At 37.7% G+C, this 14232-nt stretch overlaps 1 protein-coding gene across 1 annotated transcript in view; it reads right to left on the bottom strand.

Annotated features, from left to right (window-relative positions):
* Stim2 (stromal interaction molecule 2) overlaps nt 1–14232 on the bottom strand; it is a 120136-nt gene that overhangs the window by 41875 nt on the left and 64029 nt on the right. The window contains exon 3 of the mRNA XM_005359237.2: nt 8069–8183. Within this exon, the coding sequence (XP_005359294.1) occupies nt 8069–8183 (115 nt within the window). The remainder of the gene's footprint in view (nt 1–8068; nt 8184–14232) is intronic.

Genomic DNA, 14232 nt, shown 5'->3' with positions numbered 1-14232 from the left:
TACTATGTAATTTACCCCATTTTCAGAAATGAGACAATGAGATAATATATAAGTTGAAAACCTTGGCTAATATTCTCAAATTTTTCATTACATTTCCAATTTATATTGTGTTTATTATAGTTGATTTTAAAGATAATAATAGTCAGCTGAATTGGGAGAGGACTCAAGTGTAAGACCTCCTTGGAAAGAAAATGCTTTCTTAAGTATCTTTGAAGAGAACACTATTGTTTTATATTGTCATATTTAATAACAATAATATTTATTCCATGTAAAGTAGAATTTAATATAGCGAATTTCTGTCAATAACACATATCTGAACATCAGACTATATTCACAGTCTCAGCCAGGCATGGTGACACACACCTTTAATCCCAGCACTTGAAAGGCAGAGGCAGGCAGATCTCTGTCAGTCCAGTAAACAGAGTAAAAGGGCAGGCTCGAAAACTACAGCGAAAGCTTTCTCAGGAAGAGAGAGAGAGAGGGAGAGAGAGAGAGAGAGAAGCAAAACAAAAAAAAGATTATACTCACAGTCCCTCCTACCTATCCCCTTTCCAAACCAAGGACACAATTCAACACATATCCATATGCAACTAATTCCCAACTGCTGGGGAAATGGTAAAAAGAAAGCAAACAAAAATATGATGCTCAAAAACTGCTGTTTTCTAAGTAATCCATAACCAACAGTGAAATGGACAATCCTCATTTTTACCTTCTGCAAAGGGTTTTCTTTCTGTTCTGCAAGCCTCGCATTTATGAATGCAGAAAAATGTAGGCCCACTCAAGCATAAAGAACTAGAGTAAGGACAAGTCACAAACAATCAGAAAATAACACTTCTTGACTGCATAAGTCTTCATGCAATGAAGACCCTCCCCCCTGCCTTTGGTGTTTCATTTTTTGTTTTGTTTTGTGTTTTGAGACAGGGTTTCTCTGTGTAACAGTTCTGGCTGTCCTGGAACTTGTTGTGTAGACCAGGCTGGCCTTAAACTCACTGAGATCTCCTGCCTCTGCCTCCCGAGTGCTGGGATTAAGAGCATGCACCACCACCTGGCCTTCATTCTATGAATTTTATACCAGAAAACTTGTTAAGTTTCATAAGAAGTATGAGCCTCAAAACACATTTACTTCATGTACTACAAAAGATAAAAAATGGTCAACTTTTCAGAGTAGAGATGTGACAGTAGGTCTCTTACCTTCTGAGTGGGGTCTCTATAACTTATTAGAGACTATAATTGCATCAAAGTTATGTATATTTTACAAGTTAAAAAGGTATTTAGTCTGGCAAGTGTCCCAAACTCCAATGCCATGAAGTAAAAGGCATGTCAAGAGAAATAGGAAACATGAAAAATAATAAATCAGAACAAGCCTGACAGAAAGTTCTGGAATGAAGAAACACAAGAACTAATGCTAACATAGGATGGTGATCAAGGCAGATCAAAGTTAGGCATGGCGTCACACACCTGTAATCCCAGTGCTTGGGAGGTGCAGCAGGGGAACTAAAAACCCAAGGCCAGCCTGGGCTACATAGTGACAGTTTGTCTCAATAAAGAAATATAAGAAACTTATTGTTGAGAGTTCTCTGAATTCAGGATTTTATGATAAAAAGAAAATTATGATTATAAAAGAATGAAGGATACATGTTACATGATGTATAAGGTTTTGTATTATTTGTTTTGCTTGTTTTGGTTTGATTTTAATCTAAACTCTCAGTCATAATCCAACCCTGGAAGCTGTGATCCTCTGACCCAGTCCTCTGAGACCTGGCTCCCCATATTCAGCACACATAAATGTTCGCCTGGTATGTAGAGTGATTATGAAATACTTTTCTACCAAAACCTATATTGATCCCCCTAAATTTTGGTTGACAGAGTGAACCAGAGTATCTTTGTGTCACCTTTCTTTTCACAGAAGCAGCTTTGAATATTAAGAACCTTTTGTTAGCAGTACAAATAAATGATGGCATTATCAATCCTGAAACTAGACTCCATCTCAGGGAACAGGGCTTCCTTGTCTAAGGTGCTTTCGGTGAGCAATGAAAACCCAAACTTATATTGAAGCTGACAACAGCTTCTAAAACTAACAGCATTGCACACAGGATCAAAAATATTAAACCTTGAACTGTTAAGCAGTATTAGCTAGAAAGCTTACTAAGAACTGTATTTCTTTAAATATGCTGTATTAATTACTAATAAGCTTAGAACTATTCATCCAGCAGAAACGTCCAGTTAAGGGTGACAAGGTAAATGTCACCCTACTCACCTTACTTAACCTCTGCTGGCAGGCCTCTTCCTATCTATCACACAGCTCTCAACAGGCGACTGCAGAACATCCCTTAAGTACCTGTCAGTAGGTCTTTCTCCTCTAACAGGCCACAGATAGGTGTAAGTCAAGAATAAAGAAGCATTCTTCATCAGAGTATCTTAGTCTGGGACAATGCCTTGCTCCTAATAAGCATTTACAAAATACTCCTACTGTGTGAGCTAGTTTAATGGACTCAAAGCCAGTATGTTTAATCATGAGAAACAAGCAAGCAAGCAAGCAAACAAACAGAAACCACATAAAGAAAACCCCCCAAATACCCTGTAAACACGGGGGCAAAGTTTCCAAGTCCTCCTGTAATAACGTTTGTAGAATCCATGATGATCCACTCTTCCCAATCAAACCCACATTTTATCCACACAATGGTAATAATCTTCTTGTCTGGATGAGTAAGTCTTTCTATAAATTCGTGTCTATTACAAGGCTTTCTTGGGAGCTTCAATAATGTCTAATATTTAGAGGTGGTAACAAAAATGTTACATGAACTGCTGTATATAACATACACAGTAAACCCTGCTACTTTTAACTGTGATGCCATCCTCCAGAATACCTTTATCTTTGCTACTGGACCACATACAAACAACAGCTTCCTTCCGACAATAACTTTTGGGTTCACTGGCACTGGTATAAATAAGGGCAGAATCTTAGTGTGACACTCCATTGTTTAACTTACTATGGTCACATTTTCCTCACAGAAACAATAACAGAAACAGATATCTAATGATCATTTGTTTGGAGCTCAGCACTGCTTGAAGCACTTTAACTCTGATTTTGAACAACCTTCTGCCTTCTAGATGTAGTTGACAGTATTCACCTGTACTACAGAACTAAGATACAGAAATATTTGGTGACCTATCACATACAGTAAAAGAAATTATATCTCTGGCTAATAAATGATACTTATTCAAAGAATTTAAAACTAAATGCACCATTTTAAAAGACTTGTTTACTCATGTTAAAAGTGCTAACATGTATATCCCTGCCTTTCCTATGTCTAAGAAAATGTATACCTTCCACAATATTGATTCATCCCCTAGAATAAATCCATCCATATTACTAAACTCCTATTTCACCACCATTAAAGTAGTATATAACCAAGCATTCTTACATCGCTATCTAGCTTTTCATCTGTGTTTATGAAAAATGTTAACACTCCTTGAAGAAATGGCTTGACACTTCCTTGGATCCTACTAGTAACTGCCTTGCATACTGCAAATAGACAAAGTATTCTGTTGCTGGATACACAAAAATGCTACTGGATCTCTAAGTTTTATGTTTTGAGTAGCTCTGACAATAATGCCAAACAGTATTTACTCAGTCCATCTATGTTTTCCAATTCAGTCTCTATGTAAAAATCAACAGTGAAGAACTAGAAAAGGCTAGTAGCTTTTTATCAGTATTTAGAAATTCACCCACACTAACACACCCAGAAGAAAAACCTTTGCATAAAAAGGTTCAATGCAGAATAATAATTTATAATGAGTCTTATTTTTAAGAATTCAAGGTCCATGGCCAAGAATTTTTTACTTTTATGTAATGCTTACAAAAAAATTGCTGTCATAAACTGAAAGAAAATACCCAAGATCATTTTTGTGTTTAAGTTTATTTACACTAGAAAATAACAATTATAGGGGCTGGAAAGATGGCTCAGAGGTTAAGAGCACTGCCTGCTCTTCCAAAGGTCCCGAGTTCAATTCCCAGCAACCACATGGTGGCTCACAACCATCTGTAATGGGGTCTGGTGCCCACTTCTGGCCTGCAGGCATACACACAGACAGAATATTGTATACAAAATAAATAAATAAATAAATATTTTTAAAAAAGAAAGAAAATAACAATTATAAATGCCCAAATCTCTCCACTTTCAGAATTAAGGATAATTTAAGTTGCTTTAAGCTACACTTTTCTAAATTTTTACATATCTTTTCAACTTATTAAAAACCTTTAAGCCAGGTGGTGGTGCAGGCCTTTAATTGCAGCACACAGGAGACAGAGGCAGGTGGATCTCTGTGAAGTCAAGGCCAGCCTGGTCTACAGAGCAAGTTCCATGACAGGCTCCAAAGCTAAACAGGGAAACCCTGTCTCCAAAAAAAAAAAAAAAAAAAAAAAAAAAAAAAAAAAAAGCATAGCTCAACATTTGAGTTTATACAGAAATATTACAGAGACAGCACTTGCTAAGAGACCATCTGGTGTGTCAGAAAACATTTCATTTACATTACAGAAGATTCACATTCTATAAGTGAGCCACTTTTATTGCTTTTAAATTTTTTAATTTTATATGTACAGGTGTTTGGCCTGCATGAATGTCTGTGCATTAGATGTGTTTCCGAGGTATTTTCAGAGGCCAGAAAAAGGTACTGCATCCCCAAGAACTGGAATTATGGATCGTTGTAAGCTGTGGGCACTGGGAATCAAACCTGTGACCTTGGAAGCGCAGCCAGTAAATGCTCTTAACTACTGAGCCATCTCTCTAGCCCTGTGAGTCATCTCTTAAATTATATGACCTGGAAGCCCATATACTTTCAGTAGCATGCTACCTTTACTTCTAATTTTAAAAAATATTCAATTATAATTAAGGATGGAACCATTCGTGGTATACTTTATAATTTTCCTTTTATTTTTAGTTTTGTTTTTCACTTTTTTATTCTTTGTCAATTTCATATGTACACAGAATATCTTGATCCTATCCACCCCCAACTGCCCTTCTCACATAACCTGCCTTCCTTTCTAAGACCTACTAGTCAATTTCCAAGGTCTATTCCAAATATCACCTCTGCAAATAATCCTACTAATGAGCTAGTCACTCCCGTCTATGAACCAGCTCCATCCATACTCTAGCCTTAATTGTACTGTTGGACCTGTCACCTTATACTATAATTTCAAGCTATCCCCCCCCCCATACTCAGTAATTTGCTTGGAACATCCTGGACCCATGTCTGATTTAACTTTAATCCCCAGACTATTCAGTGCTATGCCTGCTTGCCACAAAATATATGATAACCCATGTAACATATATTATCTTATGTATGACTGGTAATTAGAGATGTGCCAATACATTATGCCATGAGGTACTTTCAAACAAGTTAACATTTCATTTGTAGTAGCAAAATATACAAAACATATCCATTCCCCAACAACACACCAAGTTGTGATCCTCTTCCTCTTTGCTCACCTGGCCACTACCACATCTGACATGGATGTCTTTCAGCTCTCATCTTTGTGATTTGCCTTTCTCTTTCATTTTAGGCAACCTCAACCCAACTTAACAAGGTAGTCCCTTTCACCAAGTTGTATTCACTTATTATTTCTAATGTACAATGCCCGGCTCTACCTGACTCTTTGATAACTGTGAGCAGAGAGACTCAACCCCACCTCTGTAAACTTTTTAGTGAGGTCATATTGCCTGAATCCTCCACATACCATTTCCTTTCTCCTTCCTTCTGGGCATGAGTGCTAGCAGGAACGTGACAAGCACTCTTAGGCCTTTACCCCTAAGCAAATGAGGTGAGAGGTCAGGAAAGCAATTTGGACTTAACAGTAAACCATCCTTCTATCACATATAAAATAAGGAGATAAGGGCAGAAGTGAAAGCATAAGAGAAAAAGAAGATTAATGGCCTATTTACCTTGGAAAAGTCTTAAACTACAAGAAAACAAACCAGAAACATTCTCACAGATCATAAAAGATCTACTCAAAACAAAGTCACTAGATGAGCAGCAAGAAGACTTTTGAGGACAGAGTCTCCCTCATGGGGAGATTTATTAATAAACACAACAGACTCTTCTCTCTAAGCCTTATCTTGTGGGTAAGGAACAGGTGTCATAAATAAGTAATTCTGAAATACTTGAGAACATAGTAAGTGACGGGAAAAACACGATATGAAGGATCATGTGTATCAGGAAACCAAAAAGGAAAAAAAAGTAACCCCATCGGGAGACTAGCCCTTAGTAAGGACTTTAAGGAAGGAGATACTGGAGCTAGGTAAAAGAACATCTGTACCTGCACACTGAGAAGGGAAATGGCCAGTCTCGTGAGGATGGAGTGGGAAATGAAGGAGACAGACAACAGAAAAGCGCAAAGAGGGGACCGTGACTGGAGCATGGGTTGAGTGCAGACCATGGCTTACAGTACTTTGTGAAGATTCTTGTTGACTTTTTTCTCTGAGTCACTTAATGGTGTTGATTTATATTTTAAGTAAGTTACTCTGCTAGGTGAACAGTTGGCAAAGGACACAGCTATAATGAAATTCCTACCACAAAATCTTTCCTTTGGCATATTTTGTATTGTAGACCTCTAATAGGAAGGCTTTAAAGGCTGTCTGTTTGTAAAAGCCAAGGCTACAAGCCTACAACAATCTGCATAAGTAAAATAAGTAAGAAATACAGACAAAGGCGTTTTTGACATCTCTTTTTTGCCTTGAAAATATTTTCCCCCAAGAAAAAAGGTTCCCTATGTGATGACTGGCCATGCAGAGTGTGTGACTTGGCAGACTCCATCTGAGTGAGATAGCCCTTCCTCCAGAGAGTCCCTAACCGGTTCTCCAGTTACACACCCTCTTTTGTATTTTGCCTTTTCTAGATGTTATAACTGATAATCAACTAGTAATTCATTTATTTATGTTTTTATAAAAGTCTGTTCAGCTTCTTAGTTTCATTATTCAAACTTTTAGAGAAAAATATGTGTCATACACAACTGTTTAGCATTTGTAAAATAGGAACACTAGAAAAGGAATAGTTTGGTTAACTAACACTGAAAAACAAAATAAACTGAATGAATTGAAATTGCTTAAATTTTAGCACCTTCCTAGCATAGTGTCTCAGTCGAGGAACTTTAGCTTTCTGTGCTGTTCAAAATTATTGTCCACAAAGTAGCTAGACAACTTAGAAACAAAAAAGGAACAAAATTCAAATTACTAAATTTTATCCTGCAACTTTAGGAATCTTTCATCTATAGTTTTACTTCTTTGTAGTTTCAGTTGCCAATATTTCATTTCAGTGAGAAAAATACTGATGGAAACGTCCAGAAACCAACAACCCATTAAGGGTTAAATGAGTGTTCTAAGTAGTATAAAAAATATTGCGCTTTTCTGTCAGGAACATTAATCATTCCTTTGTCTAGAATATCTGCACAGTATATGCTACCTGCTCTGTGACAGCTAAAAAGGGCCATATCAAGAACTTTTATTTATAATACATTGTTATTTATTACAATACATTGTTCTACTGTGTTACTTATTGTTACTGTTAATCTCTTACTGTGCCTAACTTATGAATTATACTTCACTGAAGAAGTGTTTCTTCATTGAAAAAACAGCATGCATAGGATGTTTCCTCTGGAGGTCTTGGAGCACAGCCTTAATGCACAAGGTAAACTACAGCATTAGCAGGGCTCACAGAGGACTTCAGGAAAAGCTTAAAATTCCTGGGCTCCTGAAGAATTAAGGCATTATTCACAACTAAAAAGAAAACTTTAGTATCCTTTTTTCTTTCATTTGATAAAACATTTATAATACCATTTAAGACCTCACACAATGAGCTCAAACAGATATTATCTTGCTCAGTCCAGGGTAGGATATCAAATTATCTAAAAATAGCCTGTAACCTAATAGATCTAAGAAAAGTTTTAATGTAAATATTCTCATAGAAATATGATCTGATGGTATTTCATTAAAATATATGCAATTAGTAGGGCTACCAGCGCCAAGCAGGGCAGAAACAGACAAGCTGAGACTTCAGACCACTGCAGTCTTACCTTCTGAAGTTTTCCACTGTTTCCACAAATCCTCAACAGTTATGTGCTTATCTTCTCTGTGAAGATGACTATGTTTATTTGTAGCATCTTTATATTTCATATCTTCTCTGATAAACTATAAAAGAGAAAACAGTTAAGTTAAACATATATAAAAGCCTTTACTCCTGAGAAACTAGAAACAACAAAAATAAGTGTGACTTTTTCAGATACCAACCATGACACTGTTGATATTTTATTTTTTAAGATTTATTTATCTATTCTGTATACAGTGTTCTGCCGGCATGTATGCCTGAAGGCCAGAAGAAAGTACCAGATCTCATTATGGATGGTTATAAGCCACCATGTGGTTGCTGGGAATTGAACTAGGACCTCTCAAAGAGCAACCGGTGATCTTAACCTCTGAGTCATCTCTCCAGCACCTGTTGGTATTTTAAAGCCATTTTCTCATTGTTGTTAAACACATTTTATAAAATGTCTTCTAATCATGAGAACAGAGGCAACATATGTCTTTATTTAAAGCTCATTACTCAGTAGATATTAGTCCACATTTCTACTGTGCAGGATTATATATGCACACACAGAGACACAGAAAGCTATATAGATAACTGTTTCTAAACTTCATGATGGTCTTGGAAGGAAAGCACTGTTTTAATTCTATTTTATTAATGGGAAGTCAAGGCCGACGGAGGTTAAGTAACATGCCCAAGGTTAAAACATGAACAAGTATTGGGAGTCCAACCAGAGCCATGGCTACAGTCAAACACACAGTTTAGTTACCATCTCAGAATTACATTCTGACACATAAACAGTGATGAGGTATTTCCAACCACAACTAACACTAATCTCAGTCACTTTATCATAGTCCTGTGTTTTTCTACCATCTAAGTCATCACTCAAAGGAAAGCTGGCTACAATGTCACAACTAGCATATTTTATAAACCCATGTATAAATTATACCTTAAAATATTTAAAAAGCATCAAAATTAATCTCTGCTAAAAATTAGCCAGCTCTGTAATATTTCTTTCCTACTGTCCAAAAAACAGAAAGCAGGGACTATTACACCTATAAACCATTCATCAACGCTCTCTCTGACCATTTTTCAGGTTTTAGCTCCTCAAACTTCCTCCAAATTACCCATTTCTAATTATATGAAAACATTAACTACTTTAAAATTTTATCATTTTTCACTGTTGTACATTTCTTTTTTTCTTGTTTTGATATTTTACTTTTATATGTATTGATTTTTTTTCTTGATTCTAAAGGTAGATCATAGCTGTTTCAGAAATCCAAAATATAGAAAATCTAAGTCCCCAAAAGTAAAGTTCTTATTTTTATACATTATTAGTAATATTCTTCTCAGACATGAAAAAATTTTGGTTTGAATAGAATAAGCCTATACTAAACTACTTAACAGTTATTAATATTAAGCAAACCATGTACTTTTCCAAGCTTCAATGCTCAGCTTTTAGGATCAACACCATTATTCAAAGTGACCTCAACAGACTAGTTAGAGACATCTTACTCATGCTGCTCTACTATAGGTACAGGGACTGGGAGTGGCTACTTAGTAGCCTTTGTAGAAGTAATCAGATAATGCTTTCAAAGCATCTGAGCAAAACATGTGACAAATGTGTTAGCTGTATAAACTGTTATTAAGAGACTGGAAATTAAAAATCGGGTGCTACATCAATTGCTTGAAAAGCACTGATTTAAAAGATTCACCTTAGATTATTTTTATTCTGTTGTTACAACTAGTGTCTTATTTCATAAATTTCTTTTTGTAAAGTACAGTATAGTTAAAGTAGCTTTTCTAGCTATCCTCATGTCACCCTTACTGATATCTTTAGAATCTAGTAAAATCCTTGGGGGAAGTGGGATCACTACACCTAAGATGCTTAGAAACTGCTCATCTTGGAAGAGGTCCAAGAACTAAAGAGAAAATTGAGGCTGAAAACTATGATGATACACTAAGCAAAGGAAGTCAGTCTTGGAAACAGTCCAGTCAGCTGGAACAAAGAGCAACTGTTCCATTTATGGGATAACATCAAAAAGAATGTCCCAGGAAATTCTCTTCACTGTGTGAGTGCTAATAACTGAAAATGAAAGTTCTATGGCTTCAGAAATAAACTAATTTCCATATAGATGAGATGTGATAGTTAATATTGAGAAAATGTAGATGAATTTAGGGATATATATTAAACATGTGCTTAATAAACCAAAGGGAGATGGGGTGATAGTACACTGATGATATAGAGGGAAAAGGGCAAACAATGGATAGGAAGGTTTAATGGCAAAGAGGGACAAAAGGGTAAGACATGAGGAGGCAGGGAGAATGATGACAACACTAAGAATGTTTGAAGTCATATGGAAACCTACTATTTTATAAGCTTCATATGTATTTTTTCACATAGAGAGTTCAACTGGAGTTCCCCTAAATAAGATAAAAAATATTCTTCCAAAAAGCCATAGGTTGCCAAAAAAATCTTAGTTCCAAGTGTAAAATACCTCTCCTAGAGTTGTTTGTGGTGTGCCAGAAACTCCCAAAACAATCAAATAAACATTTTTAAGAAAGCTAAGCAAGGCTGAGTGGTGGTGGCTCACACTTTTAATTCCAGTACTCCAGAGGCACAGGCAAGCAGACTTCTGAGTTGGAGGCCAGCCTGGTCTACAGAGATAATTCCAGGACAGCCAGGGCTACACAGAGAAACCCTGTCTCAAAATAAACAAACAAACAGCTAAGTAAAGCCTAAATACATAAAAATGGACTTTTCCTAGAATTATCTAAAAATAGTGTTCATTTAAAAAAAAACAATAATCCACCCTGCAGCAGGGGCAATGCCTAGGTGCCCTGTGCTGCCACTGGGGCCAAGGTGTCAGCTGGGCCTGAGATGTGGCCATGGATCACGTCTGGGGTTGATGTCCATGGCTCACGTTGCAGCAAAGGCCACAAGAATCTCGGGGTTCTGGAATGCCACCTGTGACCATGTTGGGGCCTGAGGGATAAGCTGCTGTTAGAGTCATACAAATCTGAGTGTCTGCACTATAACCTGGGGCTATGGTGACTTCCCTGCCAAGTTGCTGCTGAGGACCATGTCTGGGTCCGTGGTCCTACCAGAGCCAACATCTGCATCAATGCCCATGACTTCCCACTGAAGCCTGGGCATATACCCAGGGTCTGGGCCACCACATGAGACCAGGATGGTGCCCAAGGGTCATGCTGCTGCCAGAGCCATACAGATTGGGGTGGCCTGCACTATCACCTGGAGGTCATGGTGATGTACAGGTTGTGGCCAGGGGCCATGTTTGGGTCCGTGGCCCTAATGCAGCCAGAATCAGTGTTGATATCATGGTTCCTGCTACCATCAAGGGTCATGCAACCTGCATCCCCCACTCCCGAGTCTGGGCTACCACCTGGGCCTACACTGGAGCCCAGAGATCACACTGCTGTTGGGCCCATGTCAATCTGAGAGGCCTATGCTTCTACCCAGGGCAATGGTGCCATCTTGGCCAAAGCTGCTGCTGCTGGTCACATCTAGGTCCATGGTCCTGCTGCAGCTGGGGTCCGTGTTGATGTCTGTTGCCCATGTTACCACAGGGACCTATAAACCGTGAATTGAACATGGGTGGAAGTACTAGGGCCAGGCTGAGCTGGTCCTGCGCATCACTGGCCTGAGAAGAGACACCCCATCTCAAAGAACAGCTGACCCACCCCTTGCCCTGGAATAAACAGCCTTGCACTAGAGAGCTCCCCTCCATCTGGAAAAGCTGGCCCCACCTCTTCATCTGAGGGCGGTGGTCCAGTGGCTCTGACTGACCAACTCAGCTACAACCCAGGCACGCATTCAGGGCTCTGAGTTGGCATCTCCACAACATCTACTCCATCTATAACCTGCTGGAGCTTGTGAAGGGAAAGGTCCTGCGGAAACATAGCTGCAGGATCTCCACAACTCAGAGCAAAAACAGAATATCCAAGAGGAGTTTTGGTGAGGGTTTAGTACTGATGGTGTACCAGAAGTCAGAGGTCTTGAACCTGACTAATAACATATTACACAATGAGCATTTGGAAGTAAAGCTGTGTGGACAAAAGGGTATATTATGTGATACACCAAAGCTCCCAATGCCACTAAGACCAACAGAGGCAATATAGAGGCAGGAAAGATGGAGGAGTGACCTGGTTTTGTTTCTTTAATTAAAAGTCTTATTTATTTTTATTTCCTTTTATTATTTCTTTTTAAGTATTCCTTTGGGAGGGAGACACTACAAGGGTGAAGGGCAGATAAGGGAAGGACTGGGAAATGAGTGGGATGGGGTGTAGAGTGTGAAATTCTCAAAAAAAAATCAATTAAAAAAGTGAGAAAAATGACCACAGGATAATAAAACTTGTAACAAATAACTCAAAAGCACTCTACACCTTACAGATCTTTGTCACTATTACCAGAACATGAGTAGAAAACTTTCAGAACCAAAAAGAGGACATGACTAAAGAACAAGAAGCTCACAGAACACCCAATAGACATGACAAATAAAAAAGTCCCATTGCCACTAAAGATACTGAATAAAGAAAGAATATCAAGAGCTGCAAAAGATATAAAGATATAAAGGCAAACCTATCAGAATTACACCAGACTTCTCAACAGAAACTCTGAAATGCAGAAGGTACTAGGTAGACGTTCTGCAGACACTAAGAGAACACAGATGTGAGCACAGCTACTCAGCAAACTTTCAATCACCAATCAAAGAGAAAACAAGATACTTCATGGCAAAAGAAAATTTAATCAATACCTATCCACAAATCCAGTTCTACAAAAAGTACTAGAAGAAAAATTCCAACCCAAGAAGTTAGCTACAGCCATAAAAACACAGACAATAGACAATCCCACACCAGGAAAACCCAAAGAAGGGAAACACACACACAATACCAACAACAACAACAAAACCAAAAATAACAAGAACTAATAATCACTAGTCATTAATATCTCTTACTATCAATGGTCTCAATTCACCTATAAAAAGATACAGGCTAAAAGAATGGATATGAAAACAGGATCCATCCTTCTGCTGCATACAAGAAACACACCTCAACTTCAAAGACAGACATTACCTCAGAGTAAGGGGCTGAAAACAGATTTTCCAAATAAATGGACCTAAGAAACAAGCTGGTGTAGCTATTCTAATATCTAACAAAATAGACTTCAAATTAAGAATAATCAAAAGAGATTAAGAAGGACATTTCATATTTATCACAGAAAAACTTCATCCAGGATGAAGTCTCAATTCTGAGTATCTATGCCCCAAATATAAGAGTACCCAAATTTGTAAAAGAAAGATTACTAAAGCTTAGATCAAACATCAAACTCCACACAGTAGTAGTAGGAGACTTCAATACCCTACTCCCACCACTAGACAGGACTTCCAGACACAAGCTTAATAGAGAAATAAAGCAAGTAACTGATGTTATGGCTCAAAGAGGTTTAACAGACATCTCTAGAACATTCCACCCAAACACAAAAGAATATACCTTCTTGGTTCGGCATGGAACCTTCTCTAAAACCAACTACATATCCAGTAACACCTCAATAAATACAAAAAATTGGAATAACCTCTGTATTTTATCGGATCACCATGGCTTCAAGTAGAATTCAACAAAAGCACTAATTTCAGAAAGCCCACAAACTCGTGGAAATTGAAAATTGCTTAAGTGAATCACCCCTGGGTCAAAAAGAAATAAAAGAATTCAATGAAAACTAATGCACAACATACCCAAACTATTGTTTTGTTTTTTGTTTTTCAAGACAGGGTTTGTCTGTATACCACAATGGCCTCAAATCACAGAGATCCCCCTGCCTCTGCATCCCAAGTGCTGAAACTACAGGTGTACACCACCACTACCTGGTCAACATACCCAAACTTAAGGGACATTTTGAAAGCAGTGCTAAAAGAAAAGATCATAGCACTAAGTGCCTATATAAAGAACCTGGAGCAATTTCACCCTAGCAACATAGCAGCACATCTGAAAGCATTAGAATAAAAAGAAACAAACTCACCCAGAATGAATAGATGCCAGGAAATAATCAAATTGAGAGCTGAAACCAATAAAATAGAAACAAAGAAAACAATACAAAGAATCAAGGAGACAAAGAGTTGGTTCTTTGAGAAAAATCAG

This window comes from Microtus ochrogaster, linkage group LG1, assembly GCF_000317375.1.
Source record: "Microtus ochrogaster isolate Prairie Vole_2 linkage group LG1, MicOch1.0, whole genome shotgun sequence".
Lineage (NCBI taxonomy): Eukaryota > Metazoa > Chordata > Mammalia > Rodentia > Cricetidae > Microtus > Microtus ochrogaster.
The sequence above is the reverse complement of the archived record's forward strand: the minus strand, read 5'-3'. Positions and strand labels throughout refer to the sequence as shown.